The 18,700-nt window shown below is 40.9% G+C and overlaps 1 protein-coding gene across 2 annotated transcripts in view; it reads right to left on the bottom strand.

Moving 5' to 3' along the window:
* LOC144031960 (protein kinase C beta type-like) overlaps window positions 1-4,010 on the bottom strand; it is a 102,409-nt gene extending 98,399 nt beyond the window's left edge. For both annotated transcript variants that reach the window (XM_077539521.1, XM_077539513.1), the window contains exons 1-2: window positions 3,571-4,010; window positions 2,272-2,303 (exon numbers count right to left, since the gene is read on the bottom strand). In XM_077539521.1, the coding sequence (XP_077395647.1) occupies window positions 2,272-2,303; window positions 3,571-3,749 (211 nt within the window). In that variant the 5' untranslated portion in view covers window positions 3,750-4,010. The remainder of the gene's footprint in view (window positions 1-2,271; window positions 2,304-3,570) is intronic.
* Window positions 4,011-18,700: the final 14,690 nt, after the last annotated feature.

Raw genomic sequence — 18,700 nt, 5'->3', positions numbered from 1 at the left:
TTTTTTTTTTTTTTTGTGTGTGTGTGAATCGATTTTTAAACTTCCATTTTTAATGGAAAAATATTCAACAAAACGTCTGACTTCGGGTTAGGATTCACACCTTGAGCATGGAAGAATGTTATATGAACGGAACATTAAGCCTTAATATTTTTATTTTAATGCTGTTCAAACATGAAACAGATTACAACCTCTATAAGACTGAAATTTCAGATAAATAAATAATACAATTTTCATATAAATCTTACACTCTACAAGCTTACTGATTAGTATTTTCAAAATTTGAATGAAAAAAAATCGCAACAATCGACTTATAAATTCGTATCGGGATTAATCGGTATCGAATCGAATCGTCAGGTACTAGGCAATTCACACCCCTAATATATATATATATATATATATATATATATATATATATATATATTAGGGATAGACCGATTATCGGCCGGGCCGATTATCGGTGCCGATATTTGGCATGTTGACCAATATCGGCATCGGCCTTTTTACGAAACTGAAGGCCGATAAAAGCTGGAATCGCACCTAACAGTGAATGCTTGCGAACGCAGCAAATGTTTTATCAGGATTTGAAAGATGTGCACAGACATTTTTTACTTGTTGCAAATACATTTCAAACATATTCAGACAATTTGTCACTGTCTGCGAAGATCTTTTGAACCCTGACGAAAACCCAAAATTAAATGCATTTAATTTTGCATACATTTGTCACTGCTGACACTGGGAAGTCCCAACACTTTTTAATTTATAAAAAAAAAAAAATAATAATAATTACAAAAAAATTAAATTTTAAAATTGTTGAAATTTTGGAAAACTTTATTTACAGTAGGAAAGTTTAGAAAAATATTTATTTATTTATTTAGTCACTGCAACCCCCCCCCCCCAAAAAAAATACTAAAAATGCTTAAAAAAAAAACCAAAAACACACATTTAGAAATTATGGAAAACTTTATTTACAGTAGGAAATGTATTTATTTATTTATTTATTTATTTATTTATTTACTTGCTTAGTTTTGAATGTAGCTTAACACAAGCTGATGACCCTGGAAGTTCCCTACAATTTCTACAATTTCTGTTAGAATTTTTAATTAAACAAAGCTGTCTATTGTTTATATGTTTAAAATTAAAAGAAAAGGCAATTTATTTTTTTTATGCTATTATTTTCTCTTTTACTGCAAATGAAAATCGTCTCGAAATATCGGTTATCGGCCTCCTTGACAACTAATAATCGGTATCGGCATCGGCCCTGAAAAAGCCATATCGGTCTATCACTAATATATATATATATAAATATAAGAAAAGACATCTGAGGCAGGCATATCACTCCATATTGTCAAATATGTCCCTGTGCATTTTGTTCATCATTTGTGATCATAAGAAACACAAAGTGAAGATGTGTCAGTTGTCAATATGGGAGATGATGGCTACTAAAAGAAGAGAGCAGGAGGGAGGAGTGAAGGTAAAAATAAAGCATTTTACACAGAGAGAAGTCTTAAAGGAAATAATAGTTCGTCAAGGTTAGGTTTGGGCCTTCAATTGTTTCAATTACTGAGTCACAACCTTGTGTTCCAACAGTAGTTTGTGGTTGTATGTGGTTTGCAAAACATGGTGACACCGTTATGCTCCATCATTGAAGGAAATAACACTGCTGATAGCATCCGTACTGAGCATGCAGGGTCCTACAAGTTTCCATACAAGTTCACTGTTTAATAATGTCTAATAATGTCTGGACCAAACGACAAACTAACTCTGGGACTTTGAACCACCGTCATGCATGACATCATGCCAGCTATCCATATATTACAACCGACCACAGTTTAGCTAGCATTGAAGCTCTAACTCTGCATGGAGTGACACTAAAACATTTAGCCTATACGTCATGATTGGAAGCTAAAAGCATCACTTTATTTTCATGTCGTATGTTGGAAGCATATTTTTCTGGAGACCAACAGCAGACAAAGTGCCTGAGTTGTCAAGTGGTGAAATTTGCATTGTAGTTCCCTACACATAATTGAACCTACACCTCCAGTTTGATCCTTTGTGTGACTCAATAATCAAGCTCAGCCTCCACTTCCAGTCTTGTGCCTCCACCAGCGTATTGTTTGCACACGCTTCATCCTTACTCATCTTTCAGCAAGCAAACGTTTCTGTGAGGACGTCAGCATTAGGGTCTCATTTTAGCACAAATATGTGCTAAAAACGCTAGTGTGAAAACTTTGTGTGAAATTGTGAAAGGGGGTGTTGGCGTAAGGGGCCTACCTTGACATTGGAATCCCTGCTTGCCAAAACCCCTGAGAAGAGAACGCACACACAAGGAACAGTTTAGAAGGTTGTCCAGTGTGTATGTTCATTTTTATGTTGTTGCTCCTTGATGTGCACAATCACTGAGTACTTTCATTGTTCTGGCTCATCACTCAGATAGATTAGATAGATAGATAGATAGATAGATAGATAGATAGATAGATAGATAGATAGATAGATAGATAGATAGATAGATAGATAGATAGATAGAAAACAGCTTCTTCATCAACTAAACAACCAAAAATTTTGAGTGAATTGCGAATAAAATGAGACAAGATTATGATTATTTCACTTTTACAAGTTTTTTTATTAGGTGGTTTTACATGACAGGTTTCTCGTGTAAACAGGAAACATTGGTCTACATTACAACCATGCGCGGAGTCACATTCTTCTGGCTTGAGTCGTGTCCATTATCAAATTAAAAAGCCATCATGAGGCTTGCATAATTATAATTTTGGGAGTAACACACAACAAAGCTAAAAATAAGGTGGGAATTTAGGACAAGCTAGAGACGGAAAATCATTTAATAACTTGAGTGGATGGTGGACTGATGACATTGAAGTTATCAGTGAGGGACAGAAGCCAAACGAAGGGTCAAGTTGTGTGTCAGTAGCTCAATACTTGTGTTATGTTTGAATCTTTTAATAAAATAGTATCTTAGTTATCCCGTATACTAGTTTGCCAATTGGTCATGCCTGCAGAGTGGGGTGCAGGCAAGACCATTCAAGAGTCAAGACACACTTAATCCAACTATTGCACAGGTTTTTGACATTTTGTTTTAGTTAATACTGTAGGCTACATATTTTATATTCCTGTATTTGTCCATGTAACTAGTCCCCTCCAAGACAATTAAGCTCACTAGTAAGACGTTGAGGGTGCACTCGTCAAATAACTCCTGTATGTCGTAATTAGTCGAATAGTTAGGCCTACATTTTTGCCTTCAACCACTTGGACAAAGAGAATACTAGTACCTGTAGCCTATACATCGACCTTAGCTGTGTGATGTAATCCATTCTTCAAATGTCTTTCTATATTAGCAGCCATTTTTTCCTGTGGCTGCAGCTCACAATACTTGGTCACAGATGTACCTGTGCATCAACAAGTTCACGGCAATAATGCAATCGGGAACACCGTGCATCTAAAGCACGTCCTTTCCTTTATTCATGCAGTCACCAAACTTCAACTGACTGACAGGTTGCACTTCAATAACACAAAATTGCTGTCCTTCCACTCAAGCAATAATTCATCAGTGCTCACCAGATGAAGTCGGTGCAGTGGCTGCAGAAGGTGGGCTGCTTGAAGAAGCGCGCGATGAATTTGTGGTCCTTCACTTCGTGGACATTTTTCTGACGGAGGGCTCCTTGGCGGGCGAAGCCCCTCATGGGCTGCCGGGGTCCGTCCTCGCCATCACTGTTTGCCGCTGCACTGTCAGCCATGCCTGAGTTTGAACTTTAAACTGTCACCGCAAGTTTGCGCCAGACACACACACAAAAATATATGCGTACAGGTGTGTTAAAAAAAAAAAAAAAAAAAAAAAAAAAAGTCCTTTTCTTCTGTGCTGGTAAGAAACCAAATGAACAACTACGACGTGAACCTGCTAACGAATGTTTAATTGTCGAATTCTATTTTGAGTAGAGATGATGAGCGTGGAAGTCGCTGCAAAGCTGCCAGCACAACTGCTTCCTCGTTTGCCTCCCAGCTCGAGCACTCAAGGCGACGGGCGTGCGCATGCGTGCGTGCGTGAGAGAGAGAGAGAGAGAGAGAGAGAGAGAGAGAGAGAGAGAGAGAGAGAGAGAGAGAGAGGGAGAGAGAGAGAGAGAGAGAGAGAGAGAGAGAGAGAGAGAGAGAGAGAGAGAGGGAGAGAGAGAGAGAGAGAGAGAGAGAGAGAGAGAGAGATACAGACAGACAGACAGACAGACAGACAGACAGACAGAGGAGACACAGACAGACCGACCGACCGACCGACCTTTCACAAACACTTTCCAGTCTTTTTTTCTTTTCTTTTCTTTTTTCTTTTTTTTAAATTGGAGAAATGTCTAGAAAACGATGACATAAAAAAACTAAAAACCAGTGGCAGGACATGCATTTAATAACTTGGCCTTCAGTGAAGAATAGGCCATTCAACCACTTAATATTCCACAGATGGCAAAATGCTCCAATAAAAGTAAAAGTACCAATAACTTGTGTAAAAAAAAAAAAGACTCTGGTAAAAGTAGAAATAATAATAATAATAATAATAATAATAATAATAATAATAATAATAATAATAATAATAATAATAATAATGATGATGATGATGATGATGATGACTGCAGTCAAAGAGCTGTAAGATAGAAAACAAGAAAACAAACGACATTATGTAAAGCCCATCGGCTTCGCCAGACAGATTTCACTGGGGCACGTGCCCCAGTATTGATCTGCAGTGCCCCAGTAAAAATTTCACCAAATTTAAAAAAAAAAAAAAAAAAAGATCTCTTCAGAGTTTTACGTCTCCGTAGCATAGCCTGCTGCAGCGCACATACTATTTAGTATATAATTCATTGCTACTGTATGTATTCACTCCACATCAACAATGCGCACATGGCTAATTAATATGGTAATTTATTCACGTCATGAGAGAAAGAGAGCCAGGGAGGGAGGGAGGGGCAGGCCATGAGAATCACTGCTTGAGTTTGGCAACTCTAGCACACAGCAACTTGTTACGGTAAAATATTTTGATTTTGATTTTACTCGAACGTAACACCAAGTTGGATATCAGAAAGTTTTTCGGCCGCAGCAGGGAGAAAGCAGCGAGGAATGAGAGAGGTAAGTGAAGTCCTGGCTTGCTGCTAGGCAACATGAGTCTGTCTTAAGTTAATGCTAAGTTCGCTAACGTTGTTCCTTGTATCAAAACAACCATATTGATTTCCAGTGTTTCATCAGCATGAAACATAATGTTGATTATGGTCTGCTGGTTCTGGTCTGGACCTCTGCATCAATGATGATTTTGAGGCTTGGCGTGAACGCAAGCTTGACTACTTCCTTTTGACATTTTGGCTTGCATTATCAACGTTTTTATTGAAATTGCATATTTTCTACCACCTTTATCATAACGCCACCCCGAAAATATACTAAATAGCTAATTTAGGACGCGAAGAAACCGCAATAAATCGTGGCTAGTAGCTAGCTGTTAGTGTTAGCATCGGGTGCCTGGCTGGCATAGTGACAGCTGTTCCTTGGCTCGCTTGCGTTTCGTATTGTTTACAATATTGTGGACCTAGGCTAGACCTTTGTAATCCACTCTCCCTATTTAAACGAAGGGATTGTGCCTTAAATTGCACTTAATGTATTTTTCATTATTAAAAATAAATAAATAGAACTTTGCCTTCATTCATAATTATTTTATGAAACAATAGCTTTTTTTTTTTTTTTTTTTTTAAACATTCAAAATGTCCAGTATGGCCATTTGGATTTTAGAAACCAAAACTTCAAGTGCAATAGAACATAAGATACCTTGTTATTTTATACATGGACGATGTATAAAATAATTATGTATCTTCCCTTATTTTGCACTTAAAGTTGTATTCCTAAATCCTAATGGCCATGTTATACATTTTGAGTTTGTATATTAAAAATAATAATAATAATAATAATAATAATAATGGGCAAAAACGTTTTATAAAAATAAATTAAGACAAAGTTCTATTCATATGATTATTTTTTATTATTATTATTATTATTATTATTATTATTTTTATTATTTTTTTATTTTTTTTTTTTTTTTTAACAATCCGATCCGTGACTTTTGTAATCCGTTGCACCACTAGTTGTTTGGTTACAAAAACTATGTGGTGGTCAACAAAAAAAATGAATTGCAGAATGTCCAAGATTAGATCACTGACGGTGAGGCAACAACTTCAAATTTCGTTCAACATCTGAAGTTGCTCAAAGAACAGTACGTAATAATGTCAGTTGTTTATTGTCTAATTATCGTTGGTTGCTGTGTAATTAATGAGACTGTTATCTCACTGGTAATACAATGCAAACACAGCAATCTGATGCACCACTCTGGGTTCACTCCCTGACCTCCTACTTTAATGGTCACCTGAACTAAATATAATCTACGATGTTGTTAAAAAGACTCGAAAGGACTTGAAACTCAAAGTGTAGGACTTGTGACTCGCTTGAAACTTGTCAGTCTTGACTCGGGACTTGACTCGGGACTTGTCAGTCTTGACTTGGGCCTTGACTCTGGACTTGAGGGCAAAGACTTGAGACTTACTTGTGACTTGCAAAACAATGACTTAATCCCACCTCTGCCTTCTACTATGGAAATAAAAGAACCCAGAGATGTAGGGGTGCTTTATTTTATTTTATTTTTTACTTTTGTAAATGTTCAGTTTGCAGATGTTTACTGAAATAAATATTTCTCTCTTGTGAATTATTTGTGCCCCAGGTGTGCCCCAGTACAGTATTAAGTCTAGTGACGCCCCTGGTAAAACCTACACCCATTCCACAAGGTTAAAAGACTGACGTGTGATTGTGAGTCTTTATGGTTGTTTGGAGTGAATTTCATGGAACAAACATTATAATTTAGGTTGTGAAGCAAATTTGCGGCTTGTTGAAATGTTTAGGCCAGCAGAGTCCTTGCATGCAGGACCTAACTAACTAATGCTGTTAAAAATACAAAGTTGTCAAGGTTGGAAAAAGGTGACTGATCCCAGTTTTTTAGATCACATTGCTCCGCCTGATTTCTCTCATTTTTTTGTCCCCTTCTGTAAATAAAATTCACAACTTTTTGGGGGGTTTTGTTTGGGGTGGGGTGGAGGTGGGGGTGGGTCTGAGGTTGGAGTAAAAAATGATAAACCAACAATAATCAAATTGTTGGTGAGATTATCTTAATTAAAGGATTGAAATAAAACAGTTTTACATTGGGTGGAAATAAGAAAAGAGGCATTATTCCATTATGGGAATCTTATAGAGTGGTAAAATAGGAACATTTACAAAGCATAATATTGTTCCAAAATTGGTTTATTAAAGGTACAGTGTGTAGTATTCAGCGTCATCATTTAGTGGTGAACTATCAGAATGCAACAATTTTGAAGCACATCCACTACAGTGTCTCAGAGGGACCACACTTTGCAAGGCTACCACCAATTACTAGCAATTAATTGAGCGAACAAACGAGGAGCCCGCTGAGAAAGACCTAGCAGGAGGTGCTAGCAAGTACTTGCTGGAGCTTCTAAGAATAGGATTGGCTTGCAAGAGTGGCTTGTGGCAGAAGTTATCAAAAGCTAGCGAGAGCAAGGCAGAGGGCGACAAGCGGCAGGAGCCCTGATCATGGGACTCAGTGATGACCACCTGCAGGCCCCAGCTGTGGAAGGTAAGCAGTGGTCGACCCATTGGTCGACACAAGCGCTAAGCACCACCAGAGATGTGATCGAACATATTTTTCTGCATAATATTGAAATTAATAGTAGTTTTTTTTATAGGAATGTAACGATAACGGCAATATTGTGATATTGTGATTTTAAAACTGCCACAATATATCGTCATCGTCATGTCACGATATTAAAAGCAGCACATCTGTTCAAAAAGTCGGGTTGATTTCCATTTGTGCAGTTCTAGCACCCCCTGGTGGCTAGTTTTTTAGTGCAATTTAATTTTCACAAGGCATGTTTTGGCCCTTCTATGTTTTAATTCCACGCAAATGGTCAAATGAAGGGGAACGTAATATGCTCAATATGTGGAGAAACGCAATATGTTGCGTGCATTAGCAAGTGCCTGAATATATTTATATTATATTTCTATAGTTTTTATTAATAATATTTTTCTAATATTTTTCATTGCTGTATTAGCTCTTCTTTTTTTTTTAGAATATTGTGACCTTTTTTTGTATTGCCAGCCTCCCCCCAATATCGTGATAATTATCGTATCGTGGCCTTCATATTGTGATAATATCGTATCGTGATGTTTGGATATTGTTACGGCCCTTGTTTTTTAAATGAATCACTGCTTAGTTCACCACAAGATGGCACTAAATCCTACACACTGTCTCTTTAATAATTTTGGCAGAGACAAAAGCCTGATACGGCTTTGCAACAGAACATTTTTTGACATTACAAAATAAGGGTTGTTTTTTATGGCCTGATCTCAGTGACAAGTCACACAGAAAGAACAGTCCAATTTTTAAGTGTCTCTCATGCTGCATTTTGGGTCAGAGAATTTCATTGTGAGATATTTCATTCAAACAAAACCGCACATTGGAAACCCTGCTACCTATGAAAGCTGCTTCCCAAGATGAGAATGATCATGTGACAAGTGGAAAACAACATATACTGCAGATATACTTTTCTGATTTAAAAAAAAAAGGGGGGGGGGGGGGGGGGTACACAGCTGCTTAGTTGCTTTCTTTTGCTTCCAAAGGATTTGAGAGGATTGCCTGTGTTTGTTATATGACTTGCATTTCACAGAACTTGCAATGTATATTCAAGAGCATACATTCACTTGACAACATACATGAAGATAATTATTAGTGATTATAGACTGCATTTACATAGTGAGGGTGGCGGTTGCATCAATTTCTGTAGTGCTTAGTCTGATCAGTGTCACCCTGGACTGGTCGCCAGTCCACATGTCTATCCTTTCTACTCCTTGTTTTGCCAAACTTAGCTTATCACATTTCTAAGTTAAAGAATGATCTGAACATTTCCGACGAAGGTGTGAAACATCAGTACACAAGCACGGTTGCAGCTGGCTGGCGACAAATGACCTAGATGAGATTGATTTCGCTAAGAGACAAACAGCAGCTAGTGGTATTCACTCTGCTTACATCAACGCAAGAATCCTGATTAATCAAAGAGTTAAAATTTCCGCTTGTTATGAAACATCTTAGATGGGAGCACCAGATATCTGCATTGTTACATAATCACGTGACCCTGCAGACTGTAAAATGAAGGGAACGTCTTCGTTTGCGGCGGGTTCCGACATCAAGAGGCTCTGGTGCTGACGTAAGTGTTCCCTGTGAGTACCTGGACGGGTATATATAGAATGTCACACGGTGACTCATTTTGCACATAAGACACACTTCTCTTTTTCTTCAGGATCTGATGTAGCTGTGAAGCAGGGAAAGCATGTTTCGATAGATTGTGCAGCAAAGATGCATGGATGGCAGCAAGTCTATTTTTTTACATAATACAGGGAAATCATTGTACTGAATGTTTTGGAATAATTTGCTCACTCTCAGTATGTTCCTGCCATAATCTACAACAACCAACATTGTGCTGCAACTCATAAAATGTCATGTCAATATATTGAAATGATCGTATTTGTACATTTGTGCGTGAAGCAAAATTGGCACGCATAGCACGGCTAAAAGTTGTTTTTCGCTGGAGGACTTTATTACAGTATTTTTTAAAAGCATATTTTCCCTTTTTCTGCTCCCACACCAGACCAGTCAATTCCCCTCTCACACTGTTGTTCTCATTGCTTCTTCCTCCCACTATTGGCCTGAGGAGGGTGTAAACAACTCACATGCGGCGCTGCTCCAGCTGCTCCGTTTCACCTGTGCAGGAGGAACTTTACTTGCACCAGTGCTGCATGCATTTTGGAGACAGTACCGACCAAGAAGGATTTGAACATATGCAACACCAGGCCCGGACTCGGCCGTCTGGTGGGCCGTTCTATATTTCGGGCCACGAATCTGCAGGCAGGAGCCCACACATTGTTTTCACAATCATGCATGCCCAATCAGCCCACACATAATTAGCCCATAAATAAAGAGTATCCAAGTCATCTTTTGTTGTCAAATTGTCAATCACCTGCAAGTCCAATCACCCTTACAGTCATTTATACATAGCACTGACTGCCTGCCTTTGGTTACGAAGGGTGTCACCGAGTTACAATAATTTACTATCAAAAATAGCAAACTTTAATCTACAATTAAACAATAACAAAATAACTATATTAAACCTTGTCTGTACAAAAAATAACACATAGAAAAGCCTCCTACAATTACCGTTGCTCTCTTCAAGTTAGCGTCAGTCATCTCAGTAGTGTGCACCAGAAATGGTGAGAACACATTTCAAAATAAGAGTACTAACAGGAAGTACAGTATTAGCTGCCTTAATCTTGCTGGTTTAACTTCATTTGGTAAGTGTGTCTTGTGAAGTGGAAAGGTCATATCCCATTTAATGTACATTTGCTTATTTGTGTCTTTTTGTCCTTCTTTTTTTGCCCATTTTATGTTGTTCAAATAAGCAAAGACCGTGCTTTTGTCAAAACATTCAATTATAAAATACATGTTTGATAAAAAGCAATATGAATATCGTTGGATGGAATGCTCATCTATTTTACATTCATAGACAAACTGTAAAATTGTGTATGTTGACAACAATAAGTGGGCCAGTCTCAGCCCTGAAACTCCAGGGCTGTGTACCACAGATGTAGTACGCTGTTGATTGGTGTAGTGAACCCCTGGTTGATCGCGGGGGTTATGTTCCACAACAATAGGTGGAAATCTGCGATAAAGCGATCATATAAAAAAACATTTTTAGATAGGTTTATCCTCCCCCATACTTTAAACACATTTAAAACCACTTGTGTATTCCTTAGTCCCTGTTTTCACTCTTATTTGTACAATTTTTCAAATAAGAGGCACAGCATGCTTGCTTCAAGCTATTTGTGACTACCAGTTGAAGTTTACTGTAATACTGATTCATAAAAGAAAAGAGATAGAAAGAGAAATAACGGTAATTATAAACCATAAAATAAAAAATAAAAAAAATACTACTTTAAGACTTTCTGGGTGCAGAAAAAAATACAAACACATGACAGCATACAACAGTATTCACAGGCAAATATTCGCTTCTTGACTATTACTGGAAGTTAGTTGAAGACCTTCTCTGTGTCTTTTTCTTGGTCTCAATTACGCTGTATGTCTTCTGGTAAAGGCCTCAATGCTCCTCGGCATGCTTCTGCTTAACAAAGTACTACAATGAACTCTAAATCAAGTCTTGCCTTACTATATGTGATATAGTGGGGGCTATAACAATGAACTGCAATATTGTGGGAGAACGCTGCCCATCAATCCTTTTTTTTCCTTTTTTTTCTTTCTTTTTTTTAAAGAGTTTTTGTGTTCATTTGGGTCACCAGCATCTGGATGTAAATCCCAGCTGACTTTGTCTGGGAGTTTAGGTTTATCAGGGACTGAATAAATGTTCCTGTCTGTTTTGACTCAAAGGAAGAAGGATGAGGTGAAGGAAGGGGAGGCAACAGCAAGGTGGAAGCATATGTAAACTTCTCCCAAGTTTTCAAAATAATGCCAGACAGCTTTCAAGAGTGGAATTGATGCATTTGTAGTGTTGTAGAAAAGCACTACAGTAATTTATACTGACAAATTCATTCAAAGTAGGGCTTCGCCTTAAAGGCAAATTCACTTCTGTGCTGCATGCAAAGGCCTGATTATTTTTATTTATGTATTTTTTTCTTAGCTTGAAGCCCAAAAGGATGAGTACCAGGTAAGTCAATATGTAGATGACTGCACATCTCCTCTCACCCACTCGTTCCTATAAGGAATGAGAAGGCTGGATGAGAGGAGATAAGGTACTGTATGGAAAGAAGTAAAGAGGTACAAACGTTCTCCTTCCAGCCTGGTGGTCACCTTCCAGCTGTCATCTCGAAAAGCACAGCCTCTCGTTGTGTCGCAATAGTTTCCGGCAGCCAATACAATGGCGCCATCTGGCGGACACCTTACTCATTTAAAATCCTGAACTGTCTTTGCCATTACCAGTGATCTATATATATGACTGGATATCCGCTAGGTTCAAGGCCAAGACTTTTGAAGTTGCGAGGGCGCCATATTGCTCCTCCCAAGAAACGTTTCTCGGCATACGATCCTATACATTTACAGTATCGAATTTGGAGAACATTTAAGACAGAAAGCAGTAGATACAGCCTGATTTATGATGTTTAAATTTTATAAACATAAACAAGAGTACTTCAGACATTTTGCAACTTGCCTTAAATGCATGTATTATTTATATGCTTAATGATGTTTAGTATATATTGTAGCGAGCACGGGAGTCGGAGGCAGAGTGTTGAAGTCCGGAGCCAAAGACCGGCGATTTATTGACATCAGCTTCTCAGCGTTTAACAGCAACAACAACTCACTCTGCGCGAGGCTCACAGACCTACTAACATCTCGTCCTTTTATCCTTTCATCCCAACAAACTCCCCCTTCGTCCCAACGTTCTGTGGGTGAATTATGTTCCAATCACTACACAAGCCCCCCCAGAATTCACCCACAAACTCCGGATGACGGGGAGGCAAAACTGCCCGACCCCTGCGGTTACAGGACCCAGGGAGCGAGGGCGGGAGGGACACCGCAGAAAAACCAGAACAGTCCCGCGCACCAACTGGCGGGGATGCAGGAACAACTGGAAGGGACCCCACACGGTCCACAAGGCGCAGCCCAAGGGGGCAGCCGCGGCGGGGGGCGCGGGGCACGTCCAGGGGTCCGGCCAGGTCAACATGAGCCGGTTTAACTTGCAACCCGGTGTCGGAGCCCTGAAGCGACTGGGTGTCACGGTCGGAAGCCTGGTCGACCGCCATCCGGGAAAAGTCGAGGCCCAGCTGTACCGTGTTGACGGCTGCCCTGGACAGCCAATCAGCGACCACGTTGTCCTTGCCAGCGATAAGTCGGATGTCTGTGGTGTATTCAGATATGAACGATAGCTGGCGCTGTTGTCGCGCGGACCACGGCTCGGACAACTTCGACATGGAGAAGGTGAGGGGCTTGTAATCGACGGAGACCGTGAACTCACGGCGCTCCAGGATGAAGCGGAAGTGGCGGATCGCTTGCGCTCCCGAGGGACTAACCAGCGGCTGAAAAAGGCGAGCGGCTGCCACGCACCTTCGACGCGCGGCTCCAAAACGGCCCCGATGGCAAAATCGGATGCGTCAATAGTGAGGGCGATCGGGGCATCCGGGCGCGGGTGGGCCAACAAGGCCGCTCGGGACAGCGCAGCTTTCGTCTCTTCAAAAGCCTTGACTCTCACATCGGTCCAGTCGACCGCACGGTTAGGAGCCACACCCTTAAGTGCGTCGTAAAGCGGGTGCATCACATGGGCAGCGTGGCGGATGAACCTGTGGTAAAAAGTCACCATCCCGAGGAACTCCCGGAGACCCTGGGCCGTCCGGGGTCGAGGAAAAGCGGCAACAGCTTCCACTTTTGCCGGGAGCGGGGTGGCGCCGTCCTCGTTGATGAGGTGGCCGAGGAATTGGATGGAGGGCACTCCAAAGACACATTTAGCTCGGTTAATAATCAGTCCAGCCTGGCTGAGCTTGGAGAAAAGCTGCCGGAGGTGTAAAAGGTGTTCTCCGATGGAGGAGCTGGCCACTAGGATGTCATCCAAGTAGACGAAGAGGAACGACATGTCCCGGAGAACAGAGTCCATGAGACGCTGAAAAGACTGGGCCGCGTTTTTAAGGCCGAATGGCATCCTGAGAAACTCGAACAGTCCGAAAGGTGTTATCACAGCAGTCTTAGGCACATCGGCGGGGTGTACCGGAACTTGGTGATAGCCCCGTACCAAGTCCACCGTGGAAAACAGCTTCGCACCTGCCAGGTGGGCAGAGAAGTCCTGTATGTGCGGGACCGGATAGCGATCGTGCGTCGTGGCATCATTGAGGCGGCAATAGTCTCCACACGGTCGCCAGCCGCCGTCCGACTTCGGAACCATGTGGAGGGGCGAGGCCCACGGGCTGTCCGAACGACGAATTATGCCAAGGCGTTCCATGTTGGCGAATTCGGACTTAGCTGTGGCCAATCTATCAGGGCTGAGGTGTCGGGCCTTTGCGTGAACCGGCGGGCCCACGGTCTCGATGTGGTGCTCGATCCCATGCTTGGTAGAAGTGGCTGCAAATCTAGGCGTAGTCAGGCTGGGGAATTCTCCAAGAAGCCGCGTGAACACGTCGTCATCTGAGAGCGGGCTGGCGAGGCCCTCAAACGTCTCCACATCACAACCACAAGCGACAGTGGAAAACATCAAAGCGTCCAACAGGTGGCCATTTTTGACATCCACCAGTAGACTGTGGGCCCACAAAAAGTCCGCGCCAAGAAGGGGAAAAGAAATGTCCGCAGTGACAAAGTCCCACGTGAACCGGCGCTCTCCAAAACATACATCCATTGTCTTAGTGCCGTAGGTCCGGATCGGTGCATCGTTGGCCGCTGACAGGTGCGGGCCGTGAGTGCCCCCGGCAGCATCTTCAGCCGAGGCAGGCAACACGCTTCTGCGGGCGCCGGAGTCACAAAGGAATTTGAGTCTGGAGAGGGTGTCCATGACAAACAGCAGCCGGCACTCTGCGCCCCCACTCACAGCTGCAACTGAGTGGAGGCGTTGCCGTTTCCCGACGCAACAAAGGAGCAAGGGGCGCGGCACCTCTTCGCCTTGGTTCCAAAACGTGCGTGAAAATAGCATAAGCCAGGGGTTGATCGGCCATCCACGGCAGCGCGTGCCTTATGAGGTGCCGTTGCGGCCGCCGGGATTGGGAAGGCGCGTGCAGAGGCCAAGACCTCGTGGTTGTGACGCTGGGTGGCCAGGAAAAAACGGTCAGCTTCCTCCGCCAGAGCACGTGGCTCGGAGATGGTAGTGTTCGCTAGCGCTGTCTGGACATGAGGAGGCATGTGGCGCAGAAACAGTTCAATAAACAAAAAGTTCGGCTCCTCCGCGCCAAGCAGGTTCAGCATTTTTTCCATTAGCTCGGACGGCTTACTGTCCCCCAGGCCCTGGATGGCGAAAAGGCGTCGAGCCCGTTCCGGTCGTGACAGCTCGAAGGTCTTAAGGAGGTACGCTTTCAGCCCCGCGTACATATCCCGTGCCGGGGGAGAGGTGATAAAACTCTCGGCTCTGGCCGCCGTGGAGCTCCCGAGCGCGGCCACGACGTGGTAGTAGCGCGTGGAATCGTCCGTAATTCCCCGGATGGCAAACTGAGCTTCAGCTTGTACAAACCACGTCGCCGCGGCCGACTCCCAAAACTCCGGTAACTTGAGACCAGCGGAGTTCGCCATGTCGCTCAATTCGATCAAATTCTCAGCCTCAGAAACGTCAACGAGGCGGATGTCGGGATCACCAATGTAGCGAGCAGTGACGGGAGTCGGAGGCAGAGTGTTGAAGTCCGGAGCCAAAGACCGGCGATTTATTGACATCAGCTTCTCAGCGTTTAACAGCAACAACAACTCACTCTGCGCGAGGCTCACTGACCTACTAACATCTCGTCCTTTTATCCTTTCATCCCAACAAACTCCCCCTTCGTCCCAACGTTCTGTGGGTGAATTATGTTCCAATCACTACAATATATATATATTTTGTATATTTTTTATTGTAAAGAATTATAACTGTAATTCAACAAAAGATGCCTCTGCCAAATCTAATATTGGGGGTCTAAGGAACTGAGCGATAAAAGAAAAAGAGGGTCTCTTCAAAGCCGCACATATCGCCCACTTTTTTTTCCTCGTTTTTACTTGTTAAAAAACAGTGACCACTCTGGCACAAACCTCCCACCCCGCCTCTGGCATTATCCTAACTGCCTACGAGCTGTATATGTCTTATCTGTACGTATACCGTATAGTCTAGTCGCGAGATGGGAGGAGCAAGATGGCCGCCCTGTGACTTCGACGGCTTGCACTGACGTGTATGGGCTAGCGGCTATCCAGTAATACATACAGGTCAGTGGCAATTATTGTTAATGTGAAAGACTGTTGCTTTTCTGTACAGTTAAAGTTACATTACATTTAAACAAATGACATCAAATCAGGAAGAATATATGTTAAATAATAGGGGTGTGAATTGCCTAGTACCTGACGATTCGATTCGTATCACGATTCACAGGTCACGATTCGATTCGATACCGATTAATCCCGATACGAATTTATAAGTCGATTGTTGCGATTTTTTTTCATTCAAATTTAGAAAATACTAATCAGTAAGCTTGTAGAGTGTAAGATTTATATGAAAATTTATTATTTATTTATCTGAAATTTCAGTCATAGAGGTTGTAATCTGTTTCATGTTTGAACAGCATTAAAATAAAATATTAAGGCTTAATGTTCCGTTCATATAACATTCTTCCATGCTTAAGGTGTGAATCCTAACCCGAAGTCAGACGTTTTGTTGAATATTTTTCCATTAAAAATGGAAGATTAAAAATCGATTCACACACACACAAAAAAAAAGGCAATGATGATAAGACGTTGAATCGGTAAGACTACCGAATGAACAATTCTGAGCTCTTAAAAAAAAAAAAAAAAAAATCGATTTTTTTTTATTGAATCGATTCGAGAATCGCGCGATGTAGTATCGCGATATATCGCCGAATCGATTTTTTTTAACACCCCTATTAAATAATATTGATGATGGTTTCACAATTTCGTGTTTCTAACTTATAAAGACTAAAACTAATAAAATAAAAAATAAATAAAAGTGAAACTAAAAACGGATATAAGATAACAACAAAATATATAAGACACGCTTATTGGCCCCTCATTTGATTATTTCACAACACATTGCATGTTGACAGTGTCTGCATCTTAAAATATATATGAGATCAGAGCATTTTAATTTATTTTGTTGATATATATATATATATATATATATATATATATTTTAATATATATTTATATTTATATATATATTTATATTTATTTATATTTACTTTATTTATACTTTATTTCCACATTTGTTTTTAGATTTATGGTTACTTTTTAATCTCATTTTTCATTTTTGTATTTATTGTTACTTTTATTTATTTTAGTATATATTTCTTGTTTTTATTTCTATTTGTATTATTTTTCTAATTTAATTTTTGTAATATATTTTTTACATCATTTTTATTTTCACTTGTATTTATGTATTTATTTTGGCATTTTTGGTCCTCCATGCCACCGGATTAACAAGAATGGTCATCCTCCAAATCAAGATCTGATTCAATGTGTTTCTGTGTGGTGTGTTCACCAGTGGTGATGCTTCTCTGCTGGCCTAAATTATTTTAGAAGCACTGGCCCAGTTTAGAGCCTAAATTTCACCACGTTTCCTGACCTTGGTAGTTATTCCCCCCTCAAGAGTATGGTATATTCTCTTCATGTGATACCACTTGCCTGCTTGGAAGTCAAAGTGAACCACTAAACCATTAGTGATGTATTTAGATTTATATGGGCAATTATTCATTTGACATAATTTCCTAAGGGAAAATTCTTTTGCCCCGCGACCCTTGTGAGGAGTAAGCGGTTAAAAAAAAATGGATGGATGGATGGATGGAAAATTCTTTTGAAATTAGAATGCACTGGAGGTCAACCAGCATCACAGAACAGACAGTGTTGGACTTTGGAGGTTCCTCTGAATTCTTTATTCCATCAAAACTTTCTGACTTACTGTAAATGCTTTACATAGATCCCGTTTGTTTGAAAAATAATTACAGAGAAGTGCTGCTTCCCTCTTTCAGTGATGTCACACTTCGAAACAAACCCACTGTTGTTTTACATATAATACTTGACCCGGAAAAAAAAAAACACACGTTAATGTTAACAGACTTTCGATTTCTGTAGAACTACGAACAGCGGTTTCATTCATTATGTAACATCTACATGTTCTGATTAGGAATTTTATTTCAAGCCCCTCTAGTCCTGACTATTGAGATTATTTTTTTTGCCCACCTTTTGGATTCCATAAGCTGACATCAGAGCTGGACTGGCCATTTGGCGTACGGGGCAAATGCCTGGTGGGCCGGCATCGTTTGTATACAGATTTTGCTCTGCTTTGATAGGGTCTCTGTTCTCCACAATTTGATATGAAAACAGCTATCGTATGTTTGGTTAGTTACAGATATGTTGCCACCATGGCACTTCATTGTGTGGACTCCACTGAAATTCAGTGGGCCATCAGCGGAATTTTGTCCAGCTACAGTGCACTTTGAGGCCACGCCAGGGCAACAGCCCCTGGAGAAAAATCATTCCACCTCCATGTCGTCCCTGAACATGATCAGCACAAATGTGGTACGGAAATGCTTCAGTTTGTCCAAAAGCAACTGGAAGAGTTTATTTGCTTATATTACTACTCATCTTTGCTTTCACTTTTCTATTTAGTCATCAAGATCGTAAACACAAATGGCCCAACGGGATTGACATGGATGCTCCAAAGAGCAGCAGTTTTATCCGAAATTCTTCAAGAAAATGGCAGCATAAAATCATTCTCATAACATACCTGGTGGTTTCACATAAATATTTTGAGGGGTCAGAATAGAAATAAATCAAAAGAAATTATTAACAATACAACTCATCCTTATAAGTACACTGTAGTTATTGTCATTAAGCTGCTGACCTCAACGCCGTTTTTTAAGTCTATGATTTATTATT

This window comes from Festucalex cinctus, chromosome 1 (assembly GCF_051991245.1).
Source record: "Festucalex cinctus isolate MCC-2025b chromosome 1, RoL_Fcin_1.0, whole genome shotgun sequence".
In the NCBI taxonomy this organism is placed as follows: domain Eukaryota; kingdom Metazoa; phylum Chordata; class Actinopteri; order Syngnathiformes; family Syngnathidae; genus Festucalex; species Festucalex cinctus.
This window is presented reverse-complemented; position numbering and strand designations above follow the sequence as displayed.